We start from the raw sequence: 26,953 nt of genomic DNA, 5'->3' as shown, positions 1-26,953 counted from the left end.
AAAAATGTGGAGGCTTGGTGTGGGAGAAAAGACACTTTACTAGTTCCTGTGAGAGTCCCGTGTGTTTATTTGAATTTCTATGTAACTTTAACGTGAGGCATGAAAGCCAGCCTGATAAATAAAAAATAAAAAACATAAAAGAAGGGTGGGAAGTTTGAGAGAGAGGGGGGGGGGGGAGTCCTGGTAATACAAACCCATTTCCTCATTTTTTTTTAAAAGAGTGTCTAGAATCAAACTCAAATGATAAAGAAATAAAGGGAGAGGGACACACGGCAAACCAAAAAAGGACAATAAGAATGATATCTACCAGACAATGTAGTTTGTTTACCATAGCGTGTCCAATGCCTGAGTGCTTTCAGGAAGAAGGGAGGAGATAGGACATCAAAACAATAGTGAACAGAACGGTTGTTAATAAATGGATGAAATTAAAAGAGAAAGAAATTAATGATGAAGAATCAGGGTGTTAGTACATTAGTTTGGTTAGAAACAAGTTAGTAATAAAAATTATCCCATGAATAAGTGTTAGTCTCCAAAAAGTGTTTCTTCCAAAAAGGAGAAGAGAAAGAGACAGAGAGTATAGATTGAGAGAATAATGAGAAAAAGAGAGGAGGTCCTTCAAGTCGGTCGCTTCAAACTCTAGTTTGAAAATATCCGTGACAGTTGTGCTATATCTTTTTACCAGTCTTAACACAGGACATGAAAAATGCACTTACTTGTCAAGCCCTCATCATATTTTCACTCCATATAAATCTGTCTCACCTGCCAGTGAAGTTTGAGGTCAGCCAAACAAATCAAGCATGATGCCACTGAAAACTCTCACCGAATCCATAAACATTGCCTACAGCTAGCCTATAGGAATACTCTTAGAATACTCCACAAATTACTAATGCAAAATAATAAAAAGCTTTGCCGAAGAGAACACATGGGGCCTTGTTTATAAAATGCATATGTGATCAGATTTGATCCTAAAATCCAATGTGCGCTGACTTGATTTTCTAATGATTTTTATTAATGCATGTGCGAATAAGTGAGCAACTGACTGAATTAATACACTGAATGAGTAACCATGTGTAGATGCACAAGAATATACACTATGAGGATTTATAGTGTTGTGCATCTTTAATTATGATTGTGTCATGTATATGTTTTATTTGGAATATCAAGTGTATTTTATAATATCTGTGATGTTTTCTGTGCATGTTCATAAGATGATAATGCTAAGTTCTACTGTACAAGATAACAGGCACTTGTAAGATGTCAAGCACGCATTTTTGGAGCTAGGAGGAAACATAGAGTATTTTTCTTTTTTGTTGTTTAAATATTACAAGAAATGAGCATAAATGAATATACTTGTACACAAAGACGTAAGCAATATACAGTTTTATATTTTAAAAAGTTTACTGATCAGTAGTTTCCAATTTAATTTGAATGATTTTATTAAATTATTAAACATATGCAGTGTAATAAATATCTAGAGTGAGCAGAAGAGAAAAGCAGAAATTAAATGTGCATGTCTTAGTCTATTCTGAATATGCTGATTAAAATATAGGCCTATCCAGGAATATTCCAACTTCTGAGCATTTAATCAAAAAATTAGATTCTAACAGTGATTTTTAAAATGTGATTAAAAAAATGAATCACTGCTTAGGTTAATAAATAAAATAGAACACATATTACACTTTTATAACATTATGCATGCATATTTAATTGTGTCCAGTCCCGCTATATAAAGGTATTTGTGGAAGTACATGTGCTCGTTCATGTGCGCATGTTTTAAGATGATTTGTGATAATAATAAAGTGAGATGGATTTAGGAAAATCATTCATAGGAACATTTACAAAATTATGGTACGTTCAAATTTAGGTGATTAAATGCACATCTTTATAAGTGAGGCCCCTGGTCTCTTCTGTGAAAACTATTTTAAGATTCACTGCAAACTATTTGTTCGGCTACATCAAATTGCTAGCTAACAAAGTCGTTTCATTCGTCATGACTAAGGCACCAGCATTTAAAACCTAAAAATTTGAAGTAAAATAACTGTCAACCACTGTCTAAAGTATTGCAAGATGTTTTCTAAGATGAAACTTTTAATGTTAGCTGACACTTGTAGTGCTTTGGAGCCTAGACAGAAAGAATTTAAGGTCGAGCTTTACTTTTTCTAAAGCCCTTGAGTGCTAAACCATATCAAGTCAGGGAAATAAAGACTCCAAGATTTCAGAGTTCAAGAGGAGTTAGGAACAAAGCCTTCCTACATTATAAGGAAAATAATGTACAAATTACAATGTAAATACATTTATTCTTAATTTAGTAGTGACAGTTCCAAAAAAGTTCCATAAGATTACTGATTTCAAACTATATACAACATAACTATATTTGAACTAAAAACTGCCTAGTTTTTTAGCTAGCTGTGAGAAGTCTCAAGAGTGGCCGTCGTCTCGTGATTACCTGTCTCAGGTTGCGTGTCACTTTGATGTCATGCCAGGCATTGTCATTGAACTTTCCATTTACAGGCTCAACGATGGCCTCGAAGGCTCCTGAGCCCAGGTTGATGACCAATGAAACGGCGCCGTCCTTCAGCGCTAGGTTAACGTAGTCAGCCGACTTGCCCGTGTGAAGAATGAGTCCGTTGCGTTGCCAGGTCTTAAAGGACAACGTGATCTCATCGCTGCTGCTCTGGATTGGATTCTGAGACAAGTCGTAGCAGAAGTACTCCGAACCCCTGAACGTTGCCACATTCTCCTCTCGTGCTGAAAACAAGCAAGAAGGTAAATTGAAACATGGATTTTTACATTTTGTTTTCAATTATCGAACTTTAATGAACATTGGTGAAACACAAGTCCGAATAGGAGGAGACATCTTAATTCTCTGGAAGGAATTCACTACAACATAATCACACAGGAAATCGACATAAGGCTTCCGAATGTTCACGTACTCTGAAATGAACACAATTCTGCTGAATTACTGACAAGCGCAATCTGCCATTTGACATTTTTTCATCAATTAAAACATGTTCACCTTAACTTCTTGCAGTACTAATAGCGCAAGAGTCTCCGAGACATGGGTTCTGGTCCCATGGCAACCAGGAAGTAATTATGTTCACATAAACAATGATGAGCACGATTCAGAGGTTTTATTTTCACTTAAACATTTCCTTTTTACTTCACTGATGGTTAGTTTAAGGGTTGGGGTTTGGGTTAGGACGTCCAGTTAATAACATACTGTATGCATTCCTGTTGACAGCATTACATAATTTATAACAAAAAATATAACTTGATTTTGACATTTCTCTGTGGACTATTCACCCAGAAACATAACCCTTTAAACTCTGGACCACGAGGAAAAAAATAATCGTCAAAATATTATACCACAGTCTTGACCAACACAAAATAGGTATCATTTGAAAGCTTAGAAGTTCTACTTTACAATGCAAGAAGGCAATATGACCTAAACTAAACAAGTGTTTTGAAATTTGCAGACAAATCAGAAGTGTTCCATTTTGATAATTTATGAAAAAAATTTGCACTTGTACATATTATTGTAATCAGTAAAAATATCAACTCATCAAATATTTATGTGTCATATGTTGTTGGAAAGCTCTCAAAGAGTAGAATACAACCAGCCTATTTGTTTTACTCACAGATAAATATACACTGGTGGCCAAAAGTTTGGAATAATGTTCAGATTTTTCTGTTTTGGAAGGAAATTGGTACTTTAATTCACCAAAGTGGCATTCAACTGATCACAAAGTATAGTCAGGACATTACTGATGTAAAAAACAGCAATATCACTATTTGAAAAAAGTAATTTTTGATCAAATCTAGACTGGCTCCAACACCTTATCCTTGAGTAATCATGCTAAATTGCTAATTTGGTACTAGAAAATTACTTGCCATTATATCAAACACAGTTGAAAGCTATTTGGTTCATTAAATGAACCTTAACATTGTCTTTGTGTTTGTTTTTGAGTTGCCACAGTATGCAATAGACTGGCATGTCTTAAGGTCAATATTAGGTCAAAAATGTAAAAAAAAAAAAGAAAGAAAAAAAGAAACAGCTTTCTATAGAAACTCATCAGTCAATCATTGTTTTGAGGAATGAAGGCTATACAATGCTTGAAATTGCCAAAGAAAACTGAAGATTTCATACAAAGCTGTACACTACAGTCTTCAAAGTCAAAGGACAACTGGCTCTAACAAGGACAGAAAGAGATGTGTCAGGCCAGATGTACAACTAAACAAGAGGATACGTACAACAGAGTCTCTAGTTTGAGAAATAGATGCCTCACATGTCCTTAGCTGACAGCTCATTGAATTCTACCTGCTCAACACCAGTTTCATGTACAACAGTAAAGAGAAGACTCAGGGGTGCAGGCCTTATGGGAAGAATTGCAAAGAAAATGTCACTATTGAAACAGAAAATCAAAAAGAAAAGGTTAGAGTGGGAAAAGAAACAACCGATAATTGGAAAAGAGTGTTATGGATCTTAACCCCATTGAGCTTTTGTGGGATCAGCTAGACTGTAAGGTGTGTGAGAAGTGCCCGACAAGACAGCCACATCTATGGCAAGTGCTACAGGAAGCGTGGAGTGAAATGTTACCTGAGTATCTGGACAAACTGACAGCTAGAATGCCAAAGACCTGCAAAGCTGTCATTGCTGAACATGGAGGTTTTTGATGAGAACTCTTTGAAGTAGTTTAAGAAGTTCTGAACATATTTTTTTTTTTTTTTTTTTTATTGTTATAGTAATTTTTCACATTATTAATGTCCTCACTATACATTGTGGTCAGTTGAATGCCACTTTGGTGAATAAAAGTACCAATGACTTTCCATACTGTAAGAGCAAAACCTGTACATTATTCCAAACTTTTTGCCGCCAGTGTATAGTGATTAATAGCTATATGTATTTGACATTTATGTTGGTGTTGCTTGTATGCTGTGTTTCCGCTTATAACTTCACGAAAAATAAACGGAACTTAAAATATCACATACCATTAATTAGAGTGAGCAATTATATTTCAAATGAGCCCACAAACAAGGTAATCTGATGAACAGATCATTAGATAATTGACACGAAGCACAATTTGCACAATGTGCACTCAGCATCTGGCTATCTGGCATCTTGTAATCTGGCTGAAAACACGTTAGCTTTCCTGGATCAGATGATGTCATCAGAAATAATGTAGCACCATGGAACGCTAAACCAATCAGATTGGGTTAAGATAGGTGCAAAAATCATCCATATTTGGGCAGAGAGACATGTGACTGGTGACTGTTACATATGGCCACCAGGAGATGGCACCAAATATATGACACAGACTCAATGATGCAGACTCACTGAGTCAAATTGCCCTCATTCTGTGAAATCTTGTTTGCATGCTATGCAAACCTTTAGTTATTGTTGTGTTTGCATGTAGTTAGTTTTTTGTTGCAATTAGTTATTATGTACAATTATTATGTTTTATTTGTTTGGAGAGGCTTTTGGACATATGGAGATGTTTTTGTACACTAGGATAAATTATTTTTGTAATGCTGTAACTTTTGATTGCTTTGTTGAATCAACACAACATTTTTCTTAGTTACAGTTGACATGATTGGAAACAAAACAAATGCAAGTTTTTCGGAGCCATCTTATTTACACCCAGAGATGTATAATGTAAAATCAGAAAAACAAGAAAATATATATATATATATTTTTTTAGGCTGAGAGTCATAATCTATAGCATAAAAAAAAAAAAAAAAAAAAGTTGTCTTTTCAATGATACCAAACACTTTTTTTCTTTTTATTTTTTATTATAAGCCTTTAATTTTGGGTATTCCACTGAAACAGAAAATCTTTAAAAACACCCTCAGAGCTTAAAGGGTAAACCTCACACATGCACATATGTATAACAGCACTTCCAGCTTCGGCCACTGGGGGAAGAAATTTGAATTTTGGTAAGCATAGACCGATTTCAGCAGCAAAACATTTGACCTACTGTAGCCGAATTCACAGTGAGATCAGTCTGTTCTCTGAGAATTAACTGCACATGCTGTCTGCATTGTAAACGCAATTTGCATAGTGCAATTCCAAATCTTGCAGGTCAGTTCTGAGTGCTAGGTTATAGAAGATGCAGTAGACTCAATGTGGCATACCTTACTAGGACAGACACCTGAATCAGCTCTGTAAAATGCTGAACGGATCTGAATATATGCCGGTTATAACATTCTTCTCCATCATTTTAACATCATGGTAGACAAATATGCACCTGCGTTTCCAGAGATAGGATAGAGCAGAGCGGATCATTTGAGTGAGTGGTAAGGAGATGGCGACACTCATGTAAACCAGACTTCAATTGTGCTGTGCAGATGTGCGTTTAGATTAGAAGCATATTTAGGGCTTACAGTGTGAAACATAAGATAAATATCATTCAATTTGGTTCAGAGGCCCAAATTTTGCATGGGCAGCCTGCCTAGTAAAACTGGATTGCAGGTAGTTAGTGATTAAGACACAGGTTTTTGCACTGAGACACCACACGCAAAAAATGCTCACAACTGTTAAGTGAATTCATCCCTCAGTCGCTCACAGAATAGAGGTGAGCATTCAATAATGGTTACAGTAACAATGAAAAGTAAAAATGAGCCTTCTGCCATTGACACATAGAAAGTGGTGTCAGTGCTGAAACCCAAAATTTCCTAAGGATGCTTTCAAGGGTAGATGCAGACAGAGCGGGATTATGGAAGCTCAATTAGAAAATTGAGGGAATGCATCAGACCATAAATTCATGGTAGGTCAAGCTCCCTAGCAAAGACGCAACACTTTTACCTCACATCCCATATGAATACAGATTCAGAGAGCTTTGCAATGATGTGTTTGATGTAACCATTTCTAGAAGATTTCTTTACATTTTATCTCCAAATTTCCTGCCGAAAGTGCTTTTTTGTTTTGTTTTATTTTAATGCTGTGCCCCTTGGCAAATAAAGGTTATTTCTGTATCCAACATTTGAAGTGTAACATTGGTGTTTGCAAATTACCCTGCAGTAAAAAACAATGGCGAAAATCTTCATAAATCTGCACAGGCTTGTTGCTTTCAAACTAACTGTTCTCTTCCCCTAGAATTTTGGATCACCAAAGCATGCATCAGAACTCACTGTCAGCACCCCTCTGAGCAAATTGCAGGGCCAGAAAGGAAAGGGAGGAGAGAGAACAAGTGGAAAACAGAAAGGGAAGAAAGAAGATAAGTAACAGGGGGTTGCTGTGCTGACAGAGACTGAAACACAAAGGAAACGAGAAACTGAAAGCATGAAGCGTAGACCCAGAGATAAAAGCTTGTAGTGAACTCAGGTCAAAGATGTGTTTTCAGCCATGCTACAATAAAAGCATGACTATGTTTATGTTAAAACTGGACTGGACTGATTTGGGACACCTGGATTTAGGACAATTCAGGTGAAAGAACAATTGTCCCCTTGGCTCAAGAATTTAAAAAGCACAGTCATTCTTAAACTGTGATGCAGTAAATGTGCAGGATTGGGAGGGTTACTTTTGAAATGTATTCCTCTACAGATTACAGAATACATGCTTTAAAATGTAATTTGTAAAGTATTCCATTAGATTACTCAAGGTCAGTAACATATTCTAAATACTTTGGATTACTTCTTCAGCACTGGTAGATTTTTTTCACTTGTTTTGACTATAAAAACTCTGCCAGTACAGTAAGACAAAATACACGTTAAAAATACATTCTCTGAAAAACGTCTCAGTTACTGTCGTAACCTCTGTTCCCTGATGGAGGGAACGAGACGTTGTGTCAATGTAGTGACACTAGGGGTTGATCTTGAGAGCCCGAGACACCTTCAGATCTTTGAGAAAAGGCCAATGAGAATTGGCAAGTAGAAATTGCATGCCACTCCCCCTGACATACAGGTATAAAAGGGAGGCTGGAATGCGGATTCATTCAGGTTTTTGCACTGAAGAGCCAAGACAAGGTCCCGGCCATTACAGCAGTGTAGTTCAGCCTGTGGCAAGAGGGACACAATGTCTCGTTCCCTCCATCAGGGAACGGAGGTTACGACAGTAACCGAGACATTCCCCTTCTGTCACTCACTCGACGTTGTGTCGATGTAGTGACACTAGGGGTCCCTATACGAAATGCCACAATGGCTGAACTGTGTTACGTGAACTGCCGATGCAGGTGTAGGCAAGCTACTGTGAGCGTAGGAACAGATGCATTCCGAACAACCCTGGGGGGGAAGGAGACGTATCTAGTATGGGAGCAGGCCGCGCCAGCCGTGGCCTTTTCACTCCACAGAAAATTTGGCTGGGGCCTTTAAATTCTCATAAAATGCGCATTTCCTTGCCATTCCTATTCTTTCAGGGGGAAAAGACCCCGCGGAGGCCACACCCTGCCCTGAAGGGAAGGGTAAAAAAGTGGCGAATACGTCATATGGGCCTAAGGCCGCACATGGATGGTAGGTCCTGCCCTTCGTAGGGGAGGAGCTCTACAACGCAGTGACCGGGGCAGAGAGGGCTCTGCCAAGGGAGACGTGGGTCTACCAAAAAAGGGAGACTGTACCACGGAAGATACATCACAGGAGGTTACCGGGGTAACCGAGACCTGTGGAGCACTTACCCCAGTACAGGGCACATTAGCACACGTACTGGGTCTGACTACGAATTCCTCCGCTGAATTCGTGAGCCAGAGGGCTAGGAGGAAGGACATCCAGGGTTCACAGGTCGTGAACATGCATGGGAGAGAAGAGCGCACGGCTTCACCTTGTGGAGGGGAAAGGCGCTATACACAAGTGGTACACCCAGCCAGCTGCCCCTCCTAACGAAACTTACCTGTTCATACCTGAAAGACCATGGGACAAAACTGGCTCAACCCGGAGATTGTAAAATCTTGCATAGGCCTAAAAGGACCATGGAGAGGTCCCATGAGGGAAAGAGGCGTGGCCTAGGAGGGTTCATCCTCCTGGCACCTCTCAGGAACCTGATGATCAGGTTGTGCTTACCGAGAGACTTACCTTCAACAGCGTTGTGGTGTGCTGCTATAGCAGCTACATAGACCTTGAGAGTGGAGGGGGACAGCCGCCTGTCCATCTTCTCTTGCATGAAGGAAAGCACTGACCCGACTGCGCACCTCTGGGGGTCTTCACTATGGGAATAACACCACTTAGTGAAGATACTCCACTTCAGGGAATACAGCTGCCTTGTAGAAGGAGCTCTGGCCTGAGTGATCATTTTAACCACTGCGGGCGGTAGACCAGTTAGGTCTTCCGCATCCCATCCAGGGACCAGACATGGAGATTCCAGAGGTCTGGGCGTGGGTGCCAGAGGGTGCCCCATCCCTGAGAAAGAAGGTCCTTCCTCAGGGGAATTTACCAGCGAGGAGCTGTCGCGAGGTGCGTGAGGTCCGAGAACCAGGTCTGGGCGGGCCAATACGGAGCCACGAGAATGACCTGCTCCCCGTCCTCCCTGACCTTGCACTGAACCTGTGCAAGTAGGCTCACTGGGGGGAACGCGTATTTGCGCAGCCCCCGGGGCCAGCTGTGTGCCAGCATGTCTGTACCGAGGGGAGCTCCCGTCAGGGCATACCAGAGCGGGCAGTGGGAGGATTCCCAGGAGGCGAACAGGTCTACCTGTGCCTTGCCGAATCGACTCCAAATTAGCTGGACTACCTGGGGGTGGAGTCTCCACTCTCCCCTGAGCGTCACCTGACCTGAGTCGCCGCTGACTCCAGAGGAGGAGATGACAGGCGAGTTGCAACATGCGACGAGAGCGTAAACCGCCTTGGCTGTTTATATAAGCCACTGTTATCGTGTTGTCTGTCCGGACCAACACGTGCTTGCCCTGGATCAATGGCAATAGACTCCACAGGGCAAGCTGTACTGCCAGCAACTCGAGGCAGTTGATGTGCCAATGCAGGCGAGGTCCTCTCCAGGAGCCAGCGGCTGCATGCCTGTTGCACACGGTGCCCCAGCCTGTCTTGGAGGCGTCCGTCTTAACCTGGACACTTGCTGTACGGGGACTCCAGCCCGCAGGAACACAAGGTCTGTCCAAGGGCTGAAAAGGTGGTCACCACCAAACTTACTTCAAACTTACTTCTCTGTCTGCTTGTATGAATGTAACACATCATAAGAAAGTGTTTCACCGCTGTTCAAATGCACTTTGGATTGCATCATTTATATGTATATATGTTTTCCATCTGAAAGGACTAAATATTAAATGAAACAAATGACAAAAAATGCAAAGTAATCTTTTCAGTAATCAAAATACTTTTGGAATTTAACTGTATTCTAATTACCAATGATTTAAATTGTAACTGTAGTGGAATACAGTTACTTACATTTTGTATTTTAAATACGTAATCCCATTACATGTATTCCATTACTCCCCAACCCTGTAAATGTGGCAATATTTATGGAAAAGACAATAATGGCAAAAATGCATTGCTTAATAAATTGAGCTGTCAGAATGAAAGCATTAATCGCATGCGATTAATAAAAAAAGTTTAACGCATGAATTTTTCTTAATCGCTATTAAAGCATTTACAGCATAAACCAGCATAATTACTTGATGGGAGGGCAGAACCTTTTTAATGTGTCGATGTGTCCATCCAGAGTCATTATATTGACGGACACACCACAAGAGCACTTCACTGTCAGTAATAAAAGTATGGAGAATGGACCTCTTAGTGCTATTATTTGATGTACAAAACAAGCCTAGATGGGACTTGTGATAGAAATCAAATATTTTCAGTACATTTTAATTACTACTGAAGCATGGCAAGTTTTAACTATCACTCCGCTTTTCCTGTGGAGTTCAAAGCAGCGCTGGATGCTGGCATTGATGCAATGATGCGAATCATGAACGCAGCTTCACGGTTGCTGTAAAAAAGTGGATAGTCACAGTCTACCGGCAGATTAATACTAAACCTATGAGGACTAAAGCCATCTTTACACATCAAAGGTGGCACAGACAGAAGCTGCATATGAAGTGGCAATTAGGTGTATTTTCACAAAGCAGGAATAAATGCTTTTACACAGCAGTTGCAAATGCATAAATAATGTTATGAGATTAATATTTTAAATGTAAAATTATGAATATAGAAATATGAAATGAATGAAAATATGAATGAATACTAAACCGAAAGAGACTAATACTTTCAATAAGTCAGCCTCCCAATTAGACTTTGGGAAATGTTTAATGTTACTTGAATAAGTGACATTATATTGTGGAAGGCTTTGTTTGGAAAATTTTAATAAAGCAGTATGTAAATTATTTTATATTTTTTATTATTATATATTTTTTTTTTATTAAGATGGAAATAAATGCATTTTGACAGGAAACTAAGTATATATGGTGTCAAATTTCAGCATTTTCAAAATCTGCGATTAATCAAGATTAACTACAAAAAATATGCAATTAATCGTGATTAAAAAAAAAATAATCGACTGACAGCCCTAATAATAAATTGACTGTTTCAGAATATTTTTCTAGATATTATAAGAGAATATTTCTAGAATATTGTTTCTAGATATTACACCAGAATATAACATTGGGTTGGGCTCTTTTGACTTAGCAATGACTTAAACAACCACTTAGCAATGCCCTAGCAATCACCCAGAACACCCTAGCAACCACCCATAACACCCTTGCATCATGGCAGCAAGTTTTGGACACTCATACTCTTCAGAAAATGTAAAAATCTAGAAAAAAAATCTAGAAAAACAAAATTCACATTACAAGCACTACTGAAAGCATCCATTTAAGTAATTAATTATTGTTAATTTCATTTTGTGACTGAAAGCACTTGGATATGGCTTATGTTTGAAATAACTGAAATAGTTTGGCGAAGCAGCAAAGCAGACCCAAATCATGATGCTCCCTCATCGTAGGGATAATGTTTTCATGTTGGTATGCGGTGCCCTTTTTACGCCATACGTAGTGCTGCGTATTCTTCCCAAACAATTCAACCTTAGTTTCATTAGTCCACAAAACATTTTCCCAGTAGCGTTGTGGAGTGTCTACGTGGTCTTTGGCAAACTTCAGGCGCGCAGCAATGTCTTTGTTGGAAAGCAGCGGCTTCCTGCCATGGACACCATGCCTGTTTAATATTTTCCGTATAGTAGACTCATGAACAGAGATGTTAACCGTTTCCAGTGATTCCTTCAAGTCTTTAGCTGTCACCATAGGGTTCTTTTTTACCTCATTAAGCATGCTGTGGTGTGCTCTTTGAGTTATCTTGGCTGAACGGCCACTTCTAGGGAGAGTAGCCACAGTACTAAATTGTCTAAATTTTTTCTAACTGTGGACAGATGAATATCTAAACTCTTCAAGATAACTTTGTAAACATTTCCAGCTTTATGCAAAGCAACAATTCTTGATCGTAGGTCCTCTGAGATCTATTTTTTGCAAGGCATGGTCAGCAGATGCTTTTTGTGAATAGCAAACTCAGAATATCAAAGTCAAAGTAGCTCTAACCCACACCTCCAAATCTTGTTTCATTAATTGGATGCCAGGTTTTGCCAAATCATGACTCTAATTAGCTTTTGTTGACGTCATTAGCCTAGGGGTTCACATACTTTTTCCAACCTACACTGTGAATGTTTGAATGATGTATTCAATATGTACAAGAACAATACAATAGTCTGTGTGTTATAAGATAAAGCAGATTGTGTTTGTTCATTATTGTTACTTAGATGAATCTCAAACCAGATTTTAAGACAAATTTATAAATAAATGCAGGTAATTCCAAAGTGTTCACATGCTTTTTTCTTGCCACTGCATTATAGATAATAATTAAAATAAGCCTACTGACATTTTTACAAAGTGTGAAATAGACCTGTCTGCTGCAAGGAGTTCTAATATAGAGTGACCAGTCATCTAACAAAATGGTTCAGCTAAAAAATTGTCACAGAAACTGAGTGCGGATGCAAATAGACAGCATCCATTGGCAAACCTGGCATGCTTCTGGGGCTGCATGCACCAGCTGAGCAACTGCCATTAAGATGAATGGGAATGCTAACGGACTGCTCTCTCCAGGTATGTTAGACCTCCTTGTGGTTGCACAGTCTGAGCAGTACCGGTTCCAATAAAATATAGAGGTCCCCTTGCTACACACAATCAAAAGTGGTCAGGTCATGTTTCCTCAGAGTTGGGACATTGCAAATAGGCCAAAGTGCATATGGATATCAAAATACCAATATCTTTAAAACACTGTAAGAAAATATGAATGCATATAGAAGATGCAAGGTTGCACAGAATAAATATTAAAAGGAATAAATTATTGATTCAGAGGTGTGAAGGGAAATGTATTCCCTCTTATTTGCTTAGCCAATACTCAAAGCTGAGAAAAAAAATAGTGTGAATATTCTCATCAGGGCTGCTTTTGATTTAGATTTCCCCAAAGCTTTCACAGGTCAACACAGGTAATCAGTAACTGACTGTTTTTTTCCACAGCAATCTATTAACGCCTGACCTCATGTGATCTCACAGGGGCTTATAGATGGGACAGAGTCTCACCATCAATGCTGTATCACAGTTACATCTCAGCTCGGCCTTATCAGGGTCATCTACAGAGGGCCTGATCCAATGTCACTGACTCTGAGAGCTCTAACACAAGTTATTTCCAATGGAGCTCTACAGGGTCATGTTGGGGTGTCTATATGGCCGAAGCCACACTGTAAACATTGTTTCTATTATATTAATTCACAGTATATTCCTGACTACTAGTTGCTGTAATTTCACATTTGTTATGTATAATTACACTCTGACACTAAGCTGTGGTGCTCAATTGGGTGATGCACTGTGAATTTCAATCTGGCTTGCCATATATCCCAATCCAATTTTGCCTTCCCGTAAAAAAAAAAAAAAACAGATTAGATCTTTTTAAAATCACAACAGTCTCCTAGACAGCAATGAGATCAAATTAAGACTTTTTTCCTGAATAAAAGACCCCAATAATCTCACATGTGTCCCCTCTATATGGAGCTAGAACAATGAATTAAGTATTTGAATCTGAATTACTGTATGTTAATTTGAATTCCAGACATGACATTTAACAAAATTGAAGGCTTTTATGGCGTATTTTATAAATTCGTTTTTTAAACAGCAGTTTATTTTTATTATTATTATTATTATTTTTTTTTTTAAGAGGTGGAATTGGCTGTTAAATATTCAGATTAAAACAATTACAGGTTCAAGTTTTCAGATTAAGAAAAAAATTCTGAACTCCAAATACAAATCTCTCCAGTTCAGAATTTAGAAATTCAGATTGTTAAACGAATTAGTCCAAAGATCAAGCTTTTGGTTGATCACAGAGATACTAGAATTCTCTGACACAGTCCATTGTCAGCGAATTCCAATTGAAAGTGAGTATCGCTATTCCCTACTCACTCTGAAGAGCAGAGCCCTTGAAGTGGATACTCTGAAGGGAGCATGGCATTACTGTATGAATGTTCCTTTCACTAACTGTGGAAGGGTCCTTCATGAAAAGATAAATTTTCTGACTTTCGTTTGGAACGACCCTTCGAGTGGCATCTCCTTCCCACAGTGCTCTTAAAGGGCACAAAATTACAGTTTGGAATTTGCCCTATACCACACCAAACACGTCAGAGAATTCTGGGATCTCTGTGATCAGCCAAAATGGTAAATTTGACCATTCTAATTACCTCTCCTTTTCCCTGTGGAACACAGATGCTTGACCTTTGTCCTAGTTTGTTTACAAACTGAATGTCTAAGATCTGAATTTGAGAGATTTGTATTTGGAGTTCTGAATTTCCTTTCTTAATCTGAAAATTTGAACCAGTAATTTGTTTCAAATAATAAATAAATAAAAATAAAATAAAAATCTACAAAAAGCTTTAATTTTGTTAAATGTCTAGAATTAAAATGAACACAATTCAGATTCAAATACTTTCAAAATTGTTTTAGTAATTCCCTCTAGAGCTCCAGAAAAGATCTCTCAACTATGCTCAGATTTGCCAAAATACCAAAGTCTGTACACAAAAGTCAGATTTCAATATAAACTCAAATATTTCTCATCAAATTCTTCCAAAACCAAACTGATCTGAGTTATACTATTCACATTAATTTTGTGCAAAACTACATATTTTTAAAATCGACTAGTCAGCGGGTTACCTGAACGACTAGTCAATTAATCTTTTTTTTTTAAGAAAGCCCTGAATAATTAGGCTGGTTTTGGGATCATTTGATCCAGATCAGATGAGTTTCTTAGGGGGCATTCACAAAGGATGCATTCTTGTGTTCAAAAACAGCTGGAGGGAGCGCAGTGGAATGGAACAGAACATAGGGGTCTTGAGACGGGTTTTAAAAAGTTTTTAAAACAAATTCTTGACACTGCATCATAAAAATGCAATGCTCATGATGCAAGACCATTAACAAAATAGAGTCGCAATACTACAGTTTAAGATGTCTGTTAAAATTGGGTGTCCGTTGGGTTGCCAACTTTTCGCCATGCGAACACAAGACATTCACAGTTCAATCGGGGGTGGAGGGGTTTAGTAAAAACTAAAAATAAATAAATAAGAAAAAATCTAAAACTAGTCATCCTCACTACTTAACTAGTCAACCATCGTGATCCATCTGTATACTCATCAGCAAAAAGAAGTTGCTGGAGCTGGTTGACCAAGGAAGTCTTTCTGTTTAAACAAATGAAAAAACCTGGTGAGAATAACATCACCCAAATGCTGGTCCTTTGAGCAGAGTTATCAACCAAAGTGTAAAAACAGCCAAAACAGATTAACTGCTCTTCCTCTGAAGTGTACGCAATGCATATTCCTGCCAAATGGGGTCGCCATTGCAAGCTAAACTATATCTGTTATCTTTGTTTTATTGCATTTTCTGTCTATCTGAGGGTTGTTTTTGCACCCTTAATGCTGCTGCAGATTTAGTCATCTCGTCAGCAGGCCCGCTACTGGCTTCAGTAATGTGCCATGAAGAATCTGCAGTGGCAGCAGCCAGCGGTGTAACGTGCCCCACCGTGCCTCCGAACCGCAGCTAGCATCCGCTAACACAAGAACTGCAGATATGAGGCTAAAAATAGAAGGCTAATTTCTGCACGACAATGCTGGAGCATGACTTAAGAGTGGGAAAGGTTCTCCTACATGCTGATGAATCACGACCAGAGAGAGGCAGTCATGTGCACAAATCGTGTGCAATGAATGAGAGTGGGCAGGAGGCAAGGGTGACCGTACACTAACCTGCCAGCTTACACAGCAGCCCTAGCGGAAAAAAAGATATGTAGAGGCAGAAAGCAATGATGCTGGCTGTTGTCAAATTCAACCATAAACAAACTGGTAATATTTTTGATGACAACACTCTCGGTGTGGAGATGGCTCCATCATTGAATACAATAGAACAGAGGGAGAGTAGACTTTGGGTTATTCATTTAAAGTTACACCTTCTAGTAGGGCTGGGCGATATAGCTAAACATATACATTCTGATATGTTTCAGCCTTTTGACAATATTTATGTATTTGCTCCACAATGTCTAAAAAGGGTTATTTATTTTTCAATCAGAGAAATCATTAATTTCAACCAAATAGCCATCGTTACCAGGTAGATTCAAAATAGGCTATATGGTAAAAGAGGTAACACAATGAAAATGTAATTAAAAGTAACATTTTCACACTTTTCACTAAATGAACATAGGAAAGAGTGATATTTAATCATTTCATATTTGTACACCCAACATGGTAAAATCCATCCTTCTTCTATAGCGGCGTACCCTATGTAGGCTGTATTACATCATTAACAACTAAAAATACAACTTAATTTTGAGAATCACCACAACACTGAAAAAAAATATTTTATGGTAAAGTAAATATAGCAGAAAGAAGTACCTTCTACATTAAATACGTTAGTTTAAGTGTGAACTTGAAAATATTAAGTAAATTCTACATTTGCACTCAATTCAAATATGTAAAAATAAATATTATTTATGATTGTTTGTTATCATTACAATGCATCATCATGTATTAATCCTAAATAAGAAAATCATATTTATTTGCTAATTTGAGTACATTTCACCAGTAAATAAAATAAGTAAATTTTACTTAACTTTCCAAAGCTGGTGTCTTAGCATGACTTGAACAATTAATGAGCTTGCAAAGTTTCACTGTTTGCAAGTTTATTTACACCAATTTTATAGTTGAGTTTGTTGTTAAGTGTCATAACTTCTTGTTTTGTGAAGTCTGAAGTTCATTTTCTACTCAAAATCACGTTGATTGTTACTGCGATTGTGTTTTATACACCAAGTGTGGAAGTCTGTGTGCCCAGCTCTGGATCTGGTTTCTATCTTCATTAAAGCAAGGGGAATAGACTACATAGCATGCATTAATCTTCCCTGTTTTTAAAAAAAAAAAAAAAAAAAAAAACATTGAAATGCTACTACACTTTTAAAAGCATGGCTTGATTCAGTTGCTTGTGTAAAATGTACAAATCAAAAAGTTAGTAAAATTTACTTGAAACAGAGTATTGCAAAGTAAACTGCACTTGAGAAGTTCTAATTAAAGCCACAAAGAATTGTGTAAAGCCTTTACTAGAAAATATGGTCTGCTAAATTTACTAGAAATTTCTGCATGGAAATTGTTTCCTAGGTTTTTTGAAAAACGTGAAACACATAATCATTGGCAAAACATCTATTGCTAAAATCTCATGCACACAACCTACACAACTTTGCATCATTACTGTGACAACAGTGTGGATGTGCTAGCAAAAGTGGACATATAAATAATTATATTTATCACACATATACAGTGAAATTCAGAGTGCAGGGTCAGCCATGATATGGTTCCCCTGGAGCAGATAGGGTCAAGGGCCTTGCTGAAGAGCCCAACAGTGGCATCTTGGCAGTGCTGGGGCTTGAACCCCCAACCTTCTGATCAGGAAACCAGAGCCTTAACTGCTGAGTCACTAACTGCTAATTTCCCCTCCAGTGTGAACAAAGCCATGATATCTAAGATTGGCTTTTTATGGTGACAAGCTCTGGTGTGAAATTATTGCAGAGTTTCCTCTCATTGTAGCATTCTGTTCATGGTAGCTCATCACTCCACTGTCACCAGGTTGGTTAGAGGTGGGCGGCCTGACCGTCCATTTGAGCTCTTCCATTTGATAGGTGTGGGGGTTGGTAGTTTGCAGCGTGAGTGATGAACATACATCTGACAGGGGCAGGATGGGGGTGTGCTGGGGACCCTGGAGTCTAATCCCATCAAGAGAGGCAGTGATGCGCAGAGCTGGGTGCCACGCCGTGATGGTCAGGCTCAGTGTAAGACTGATTACACAGCGATTACCGATGCGAGTCTGTTAAACACACTCTCTTTAAGACCCAATAAAGTCTGTGACATGCAAATCGCCAATAGGGTTAACTTAAACAGTGGTTTTCAACTGTTGGTTCACAGGTCTGTTCTGAAAAAAACAATGCTAAAAGCAAATATGTTTAATGTGAATAATTAAATACATTGATGAGCCAAAACATTATGACCATTCACAGGTGAAGTGAATAACGTTAATCATCTCCTAACATGGCCAGATGTCAAGGTCTGGGTATATTAGATGGTAAGCGAACAATCAGTTCTCGTAGTCAAGATGGGCAGGAGTAAAGACCTGAGCAACTTTGACAAGGGCCAAATTGTTATGGCCAGACGACTGGGTCAGAGCATCTCTGAAACGGCAAGGCTTGTGGGGTGCTCCCGATCAGCAGTGGTGTGTACCTACTGACAGTGGTCCGAGGAGGGACAAGCCACAAACCGGCAAGGGTAACGAAGCCCATCCAATCTAGTCCGAACTGACAGAAGGTTTACACGTGCCACCTACCTAAACATCATTGCAGCCAGGTACACCCCTTCATGGCAATGGTATTACCTGATGGCAGTGGCCTCTTTCAGAAGGAAAATGTGCCCTGCCAAACTGCACATATTGCTTGGGAATGGTTTAAGGAACATTATGAAGAGTTCAAGGTGTTGCCCTTGCAGGACATCTTCAGTGGTCTTGCTGAGTCCATGCCTCAGCGGGTCGGTGCTGTTTTGGCAGCACACAGAGGACTAACAGCATATTAGGCAGGTGGTCATAAAGTTTTGGCTTGTCAGTGTAATCATGCAGAGTTAGGAAAGCAAACCAAAAAGGCTTACCAACTTCTAAAAGGGAGGGAGGGATAAGTTTGCATATTGTTTAGCCTGTGCAGTTCATGGCCGTATTAATACATTTCACAAAAATTGTTATTTAATTTTGTATTATAAACAGTTTTGGAACTGTGTTGGGTCACTGTTGAGTCCTGTAGCAAAACCAGTTGAGAACCACTGCACTCAAGTATTATAACGCATCTTGTAAAATAAGCATGTTTTAGCAGTGATTTATGCAAAAGATGAATCTTCAGTGACTGTTACATAATTTACCATGGTCAGCACAAGCCATAGTCTGCCCACTTAATACTGCTATTAAATATTACACAGGGTCCAATGATGTTGCACACTCTCTATGAGGTCAAATTAAAATTCTGCTGGCTCTCTCTATGCGTGACCAATGTTCCAGGTTTCCATTTTAAACTCTTGAGCAATAAACTCACATCTGCACCAAATGACATGACAACATACACCTGTTTGTTTATTTTTCTTCAATGGAATAAAAGTCATACATTTTTGTATGAGCCAACTCGGTACTAATTCTTAAGATTTGTCCATCTCGTACTATTATTATGACTTGTTATGCGAAAGGCGTAGCAGCCACTGGGGACGTGGGTGACACGTTCCCCGTACTCTTTAAAAAGGTGATTTTTGTCCCCCACACTTTTCCAAGCTAAACCCATACCAAGTCCAAATGGTGGATTTGTATACAGTATTCTTTGCATTTTGTTACTTAGGGCTGATTAAGCGACCATCCAGCCAATCACAGGAGAGTTTCATGATCCGAATCAACCCTTATGTAATAGGCCGTGAGTCAGACAGTCTAATCAACGTGGCTCCATTCATTTCTACAAAGATGCTTTCAACAATGCTCATTTATCCATGTTTTTTATTGGCATTGATGTTGATCTAAATTAATAATCTAGAGATGAGTAAAACTCAAATGAGAGTTATTTATCATTCTTGATTGGCAGCATTACGTGAAATGTACTGCAGAAAAAAACAAAACAAAGGACAATCTTTCTTTTAAGCATATATTGTAAGTGGAGTTTACATCAGCACATGAGTCTTCATTAAGTTATGCTTTTTTACATTATGTTTGTGAGGTAATAGTTTGATCGGTTGTTTTTAACACTAGATTTGTGTTAAATATGTAAAGCTATTTTTAATATCAACTCCTGTTTTTTTAACTCTATGTTGGTGTACAGTCAACAAACTGTAGGAGAAAAGATAGATCTGCTGTGTTCTTAGAACACTTAGGCATTTTACTTAAGTCAATGGATACAGTTGAAGTCAGAAGTTTTTCAATTCCTGACATTTAATCGTAGAAAACATTCCCTGTCTTAGGTCAGTTAGGATCATAACTTTATTTTAAGAATGTGAAATGTCAGAAATGATTTATTTCAGCTTTTATTTCTTTTATCACATTCCCAGTGGGTCAGAAGTTTACGTACTCTTTGTTAGTATTTGGTAGCATTGCCTTTAAATTTTTTAACTTGGGTCAAACGTTTTGGGTAGCCTTCCACAAGCTTCTCACAATAAGTTGCTGGAATTTTGGCCCATTCCTCCAGATATAACTAGTGTAACTGAGTCAGGTTTGTAGGCGTCCTTGCTCGCACATGCTTTTTCAGTTTTGCCCACAAATATTCTGTCGGATTGAGGTGAGTGCTTTGTGATGGCCACTCCAATACCTTGACTTTGTTGTCCTTAAGCCATTTTGCCACAACTTTGGAGGTATGCTTGGGGTCATTGTCCATTTGGAAGACCCATTTGCGACCAAGCTTTAACTTCATGGCTGATGTCTTGAGATGTTGCTTCAATATATCCACAGAATTTTCCTTCCTCATGATGCCATCTATTTTGTGAAGTGCACCAGTCCCTCCTGCAGCAAAGCACCCCCACAACATGATGCTGCCACCCCCATGCTTCATGGTTGGGATGGTGTTCTTTGGCTTGCAAGCCTCACCATTTTTCCTTCAAACATAACGATTGTCATTATGGCCAAACCGTTAAATTTTTGTTTCATTAGACCAGAGGACATTTCTCCAAAAAGTAAGATCTTTGTCCCCATGTGCACTTGCAAACTGTAGTCTGGCTTTTTATGGCAGTTTTGGAGCAGTGCCTTGCTGAGCAGGAAGTTATGTCAATAAAGGACTCATTTTAATGTGGATATAGATACTTGTCTAACTGTTTCCTCCAGAATCTTCACAAGGTCCTTTGCTGTTGTTCTGGGATTGATTTGCACTTTTCGCACCAAACTACGTTTATCTCTAGGAGACAGTATGCGTCTCCTTCCTGAGTGGTATGATGGCTGTGTGGTCCCATGGTTTTTATATTTGCGTACTATTGTTTGTACAGATGAATGTGGTACCTCCAGGCGTTTGGTTCATCCCAAGGATGAACCAGACTTGTGTTTGGAAATTGCTCCCAAGGATGAACCAGACTTGTGGAGGTCCACATTTTTTTTTCTGAGGTCTTGGCTGATTTCTTTTGATTTTCCCATGATGTCAAGCAAAGAGGCACTAAGTTTAATGGTAGGCCTTCATCCACAGGTACACCTCCAATTCAGTACACCTCCTATCAGAAGCTAATTGTCTAAAGGCTTGACATGTTTTTCTGGAATTTTCCAAGCTGCTTAAAGACACAGTTAACTTAGTGTATGTAAACTTCTGACCCACTGGAATTGTGATATAGTCAATTAAAAGTGAAACAATCTGTCTGTAAACAATTGTGTTGAGTGGTTAAAAATGAGTTTTAATGACTTCAGCCTAAGTGTATGTAAATTTCAGACTTCAACTGTATGAAGACACGCTTTTTTTATGCATAAAAACGAACAGTACAGACATTAATGAAACTCAATATAATTATTATAGGACTATTATTGTTGTCTTGTGATAAAAGTTATGCTCAGCAGCTCACAAACTGTAGGGAAATGTTAGATTTGCTTTGATCTTATAATGCTTAAAACCTCTACTAAAGTCTCTTTGTAGGTATGTAGACACACATTTTAAAGGATAAAAAATTTATTTTGATCGTTGATTCAGTGACTAATTCATTTCACACAAGACATTCATTTGTCACCACCTTCTTGCATCACCAGAAATGGTCACTGAATCATTAAATGGATCTGAACTAATTTTGGTGAAAAACACTCAAGCCACTTGGATACATTTAAATCCCACAGTGAAAAAATAAATTGCACATGCACAATTTTCATTATTGTAATTGATTAAATAATTTATTCAGGACCAGCTTGTGCTCAATCTTTTATTGTCATGTGTGAAACAGAAGCAAGTGTTCCACAAGATGCCCTTTATTTTTGCAGCTAATTTAGTGAAATTTTGCCATTATTTTCCAATACTTTAATCTTTAAAATACTACTATAATTAAAAGTAAATAATTATAATATAATACTTAAACTTATATATTAATATATACTGACATATATTAATACTGCTTTGTAAGTGCTGGGTCCCCCCCCCCCCCCCCCCCCACACACACACACACACAAGTGTTTAAGGTGTTTTTCTTGGGAAAAAAAATCTGATAAGCTGTAGTCTAAGGCTAAAATCTCCCTTTGCTCTTCATTGAATTACATGTTTTATATGAGATACAATTGAGATAAAATAATTATTTATTTATTAATATAAATTATAATTCTCTCATCACTTATTCACCCTTATGCCATCTCAAACACGCATGACTTTCTTTCTTTGTGGAACACAAACAATGATTTTTTAAAGGATACATTATGTATGTTTGTCCATACAATGCAAGTCCATGGGGTCCCAGATTTTTAAGCTCCAAAAGGGACATAAAGGCAGCAAAATGTAATCCATACTCGAGTGGTTTAATCCATGTCTTCTGATTAGATCCGATCAGTTTTAGGTGAGAATCAGACCAAAATGTAATTCCTTTTTCATTGTAACTCTTGCCATCTGCAGTCTCCTATGCGCGATCCTGATTTGATTCTCGAATACACTTCCTGACTCGTGCACAGAGAGATGTACAGATGCTCTGAGTTTGTGTTCTGCAGGTGAAAGAATGTCATACGAGTTTCAGATGGCATAAGGGTGAGTAAATGATGAGAGGTCTTGTTTGTGATTTCTCTTTTGGGTAATGCCAGAACTCCTAGGGTGTTTTCAAACCTGCAGAGCGTTTGCTTTGTTCCGAAACGGGGACTAAATTGTTACAATGTTGCAGTTTCTTCTTGGTTCGGTTCGCTTTCACAACGCAACATTTCAAATGGACCAAAACTATGTCAATAAAAGTCACATGTTTGCAAGCTGTCCCCTTATTGGTCACTATGTTTGTTCGCTGTTCCAGGACTAAGCTCATCCATTGATATACCAGTTAAAATTATATGCCTATAAAAAATTTGTCAACCATTACAAATTTTAGAGAATTTTCGAGCGTCACCAGTTAGAGGATGTGTTCCAAATATAAATTATCCACCACTCGGATGGATATGAGCTGTAAAATTTCCGTCATGGTTATTTTTATCCATCATTAGTTGCTTTTTCATTATTTCTCCATTGAAACATGCCTGTTCTCACAGATCTCTCTCTCCCTCCCTCTCTCACATGTACACACACACACATGCACACACAAACAGCAGAGTAAAGCCATGTAAAAATGTTTTTTATTTGTCAAAAATTTGCTAATGCCGTCCTACCCGTGTTCTGCCGCTATCCAAAAAAGATAAACGAATGTACTACAGTTACCTCAGGAATTATAAAAGCTCCTATTTTAAACGTGCAATTATATCTAATATAGTTGCCAAAAGGTTATGTCCACATTGATGATGAATTACAGAGAAGTGCTGATCTACAGATGTCTTCTCCAAAGATCCCTCAGTTTTGTTCATGGTTTTTATAGGGATATTGTTTGGTTCGTTGGTCCATTGGGTCGGTTTGCATTCTCACTACAAGCGAACCGCTTGTGCGTTGGTGTGGATCCGAGTGCGATTGCCGTGTTCATATATGCCTATACGAACCGAACCAAGGGAGAAAACGCGCCAGGTTCCGAAACAAACACGCCAGACGAGCCAGGTGTGAAAACGGCCCTAAATTCAACTCAACAACACCAAACCAAACCCTCACCTCAGCCTGTCTATCTCCCTCTCTCTGTCTCTCAGTCCCCCAGACCCCCCTTCTTACAGCCTTGATGGTGAAGCAGAGCTCCCTGGAGCATGAATGACAGTTCCGGGAGCCAATCATTCATCCAGAATTGCATGCTGCCTTATTGACCATTATCTTCGCTGTCAGCGGTAAGGCAGGCGTGAGCTGTGTCAATACCAACAGCCACTTTTTTTGTCCTGTCTCGTTCAATCTGACCCTTCTCTCTCTTGACAAGGACATGGGGGAACTGAAAAAACATGACTTTCTTTGCCCTCTTTCCTGTTTTTATGTCTCCTGATCAGTTATCAGGGTGTAACTGAAAGAGGCGATGCTACTAACTTAACTACATTTTTAAGTAGCGTGACAATAGCTTCTCGTTGTGTTCATTTTTCTAGTAACAAGCTACTTTTTAGTAGCTGCATAATGTGACAAAATGCTACAGTGCTGGGGGTTTTTTTCATCATATTGCATTTTGTGCGCAGCTTTACAGCCAAAAGAACAGAGGTCATCGTCAAATGCATTCTCGTAGAACGTCTCTCCCTCCCTCGTTTGAAGTATCAGGACGTCAGTTTCAATTCAGGAATTAAGGGAATACACTTCAATGAATCGGTTAAAAAATTAACCACAACGTCCCTTCACAGATATCTGTATGACATTTTACTTATTTTAAGTGATATGCCAAATAATATTCTAATATTAATTAAAATAATTTTACAAAACAATAAAATATTTAGTTAAAAAAATATTTTTTTTTAAACCTGTTTTTGACCCATTTACTGTATGACTATGTTTACATGCACTTAAGAAAATGGTTCATTTTAGGGTTTTTGCAGAAAGCAAAATGAGAACGGCGATTTCCTTGTGCCGCTTAAGGGATTAAGAGAAAGCGGTTAAACACACTGTAACAGGGTTCAATGGAAAGGAGGAGGTGGGAACTGGCCTTCTCGGGCCTGGGAGGGAGACAAGGGGAGGGAAAAAAAAAAAAGAGAGAGGGAAAGGCCAACGCAGAGCAACAGTGAGAGAGAGAGAGGAGAGAGAGGAAAAATGTACTCGCCGGTTCCCAGACATGCCGTCGCTTGGTCCTCGATTACTCCTCCACCCTCTGGAGGACACAGCCGCTCCTCCCCAGGCGGACCGGAGCCAGTCCTCCGACCCTGGTGGACAGAACGTCCCTCTGCATTTCAGCAGCTTGTAGGGAGCTCCTCCACCCCTGGCAGCGGCTCTACCACTCCAGGTGGTCAGCAGCGAGCCCCTCCTCCCCTTGCGGACGGCGGCCGTTCTTCCAACCCCGCCGTATTTTGGCGGCCGGTAGGGAACTTCTCCACCCCTGGCAGCGGCCCCACCGCTCCAGGCGGCTGGCAGTGAGCTCCTCCTCCCCTCACGGATGGCGGCCGTTCCTCCGTGTCCAGGCAGCCAGTAGCAACTCCTCCCTCCTCCAACTCCTCCCTCCCCTTTTGGGTGGATGATAGTGGCGAGGACTCTACGACGGCGCATCCCTCCTCCTTCCCGGGCTTCGGCACCAATGTAACAGGGTAAAATGGAAAGGAGGAGGCGAAAACCGGACGAAGCATCAAAGTAATATTTAATTAAACAAAAACACACAAACATAAAGGCATACAGGGCAGCTCCCTGTAACTCTCTCTCTCTCTCGAACTGCCGCCTCTGGTCGCCTTTATCCTTCTCGTCGGCTTGATTAGCCTGATTAGGGGCCAGGCGTGCATCATCACGGCCTGGCCCCGCCCTCCTCCTTGCCACACACACCTAGGTTTCTCCTCAACAACGTGACTTAAAGTGACCATGTAAACACATAAGCAGCGTTCAATAACCCGCTTTCTCACAATAAGCCACTTTCTGGTGTCCATGCAACTTAGTCTATAGTAAGGGTGTTTCTTCAGCTTCTGGCAATTTCTTGTCCCAGGGGTTAGTTTTTGATTAAAAATGCTCTTTGTTAAATGTCAAGTTAAATATGACATGGAAACTTTTTGCAATGCCTACATAATTTATTTTTGGTACTTTTCTAATGCCTGTTATGTTCAGATTTTTCTCCTTTTTTTAATGTATATGGACTCTTATTTTGAGTATTGTATGTTTATGGACTCTTATTTTGATAGTCTTGTGTTTTCTGTTTCCTGTTGTTACCTTGCTGCAGCCCCGTTAGGCTCGATATCTCGGCTACCACGTCATCAAGCACAGTCGAAGGCCGTCTCAATTGTGAGCACACTTCATTTGCAATATTCTGGAGGATGCATCAAGTGTATCCTTTGTAGCCTTCAGTCACCCACAATCCTTTGCAAATGTCCCAAATTATTTTAAAAAAGGGTGGAAAACCAGTCGCGTGACCGCAGAGGCAGAAAACTTTATGACACAGCATACTTTTTTACTCGCATTTGCGGCAATGACCATATGTAGAAAAAAAAAATGCAAGCTGTTTAGACAATAAAACAAATTAGAAGATACAAAGCACAAATAAATAAATAAAATTAATAAAAGGGCAATTACATGAATTTGAAAAGCTTTAGAAGTTTTAGAGTTTTTACAAGTCTAGGGTTTTGTGAATAAAACATGCTGAAATAATTAAGGGATTATGTCCATCAGGACACGACGGGATAGCCTTCGTTGCCCTCGCACATCGATGAGCCTTGGCTGCCCAACACCCTGTCACCAGTTTGTGGTTTGTCTCTCCTCGGACCATTGTAGGTAGGTACTCACCACTG

At 39.2% G+C, this 26,953-nt stretch overlaps 1 protein-coding gene across 5 annotated transcripts in view; it reads right to left on the bottom strand.

Moving 5' to 3' along the window:
• The window catches only part of LOC127410426 (neurexin-3b), a 491,153-nt gene that overhangs the window by 361,789 nt on the left and 102,411 nt on the right, over window positions 1-26,953 (bottom strand). For 4 of the 5 annotated variants that reach the window (XM_051645682.1, XM_051645680.1, XM_051645679.1 and 1 more), the window contains exon 1: window positions 2,447-2,546. Coding sequence is in view for 1 of the 5 variants with exons in the window: in XM_051645685.1 (XP_051501645.1) it covers window positions 2,447-2,748 (302 nt within the window). In the remaining 4 variants the exon portion in view is untranslated. Of the gene's footprint in view, window positions 1-2,446; window positions 2,749-26,953 lie in introns of those variants that run through there. The other variant, XM_051645685.1, reaches the window with a different exon arrangement.

Source organism: Myxocyprinus asiaticus, chromosome 19, assembly GCF_019703515.2.
Source record: "Myxocyprinus asiaticus isolate MX2 ecotype Aquarium Trade chromosome 19, UBuf_Myxa_2, whole genome shotgun sequence".
Lineage (NCBI taxonomy): Eukaryota > Metazoa > Chordata > Actinopteri > Cypriniformes > Catostomidae > Myxocyprinus > Myxocyprinus asiaticus.
This window is presented reverse-complemented; position numbering and strand designations above follow the sequence as displayed.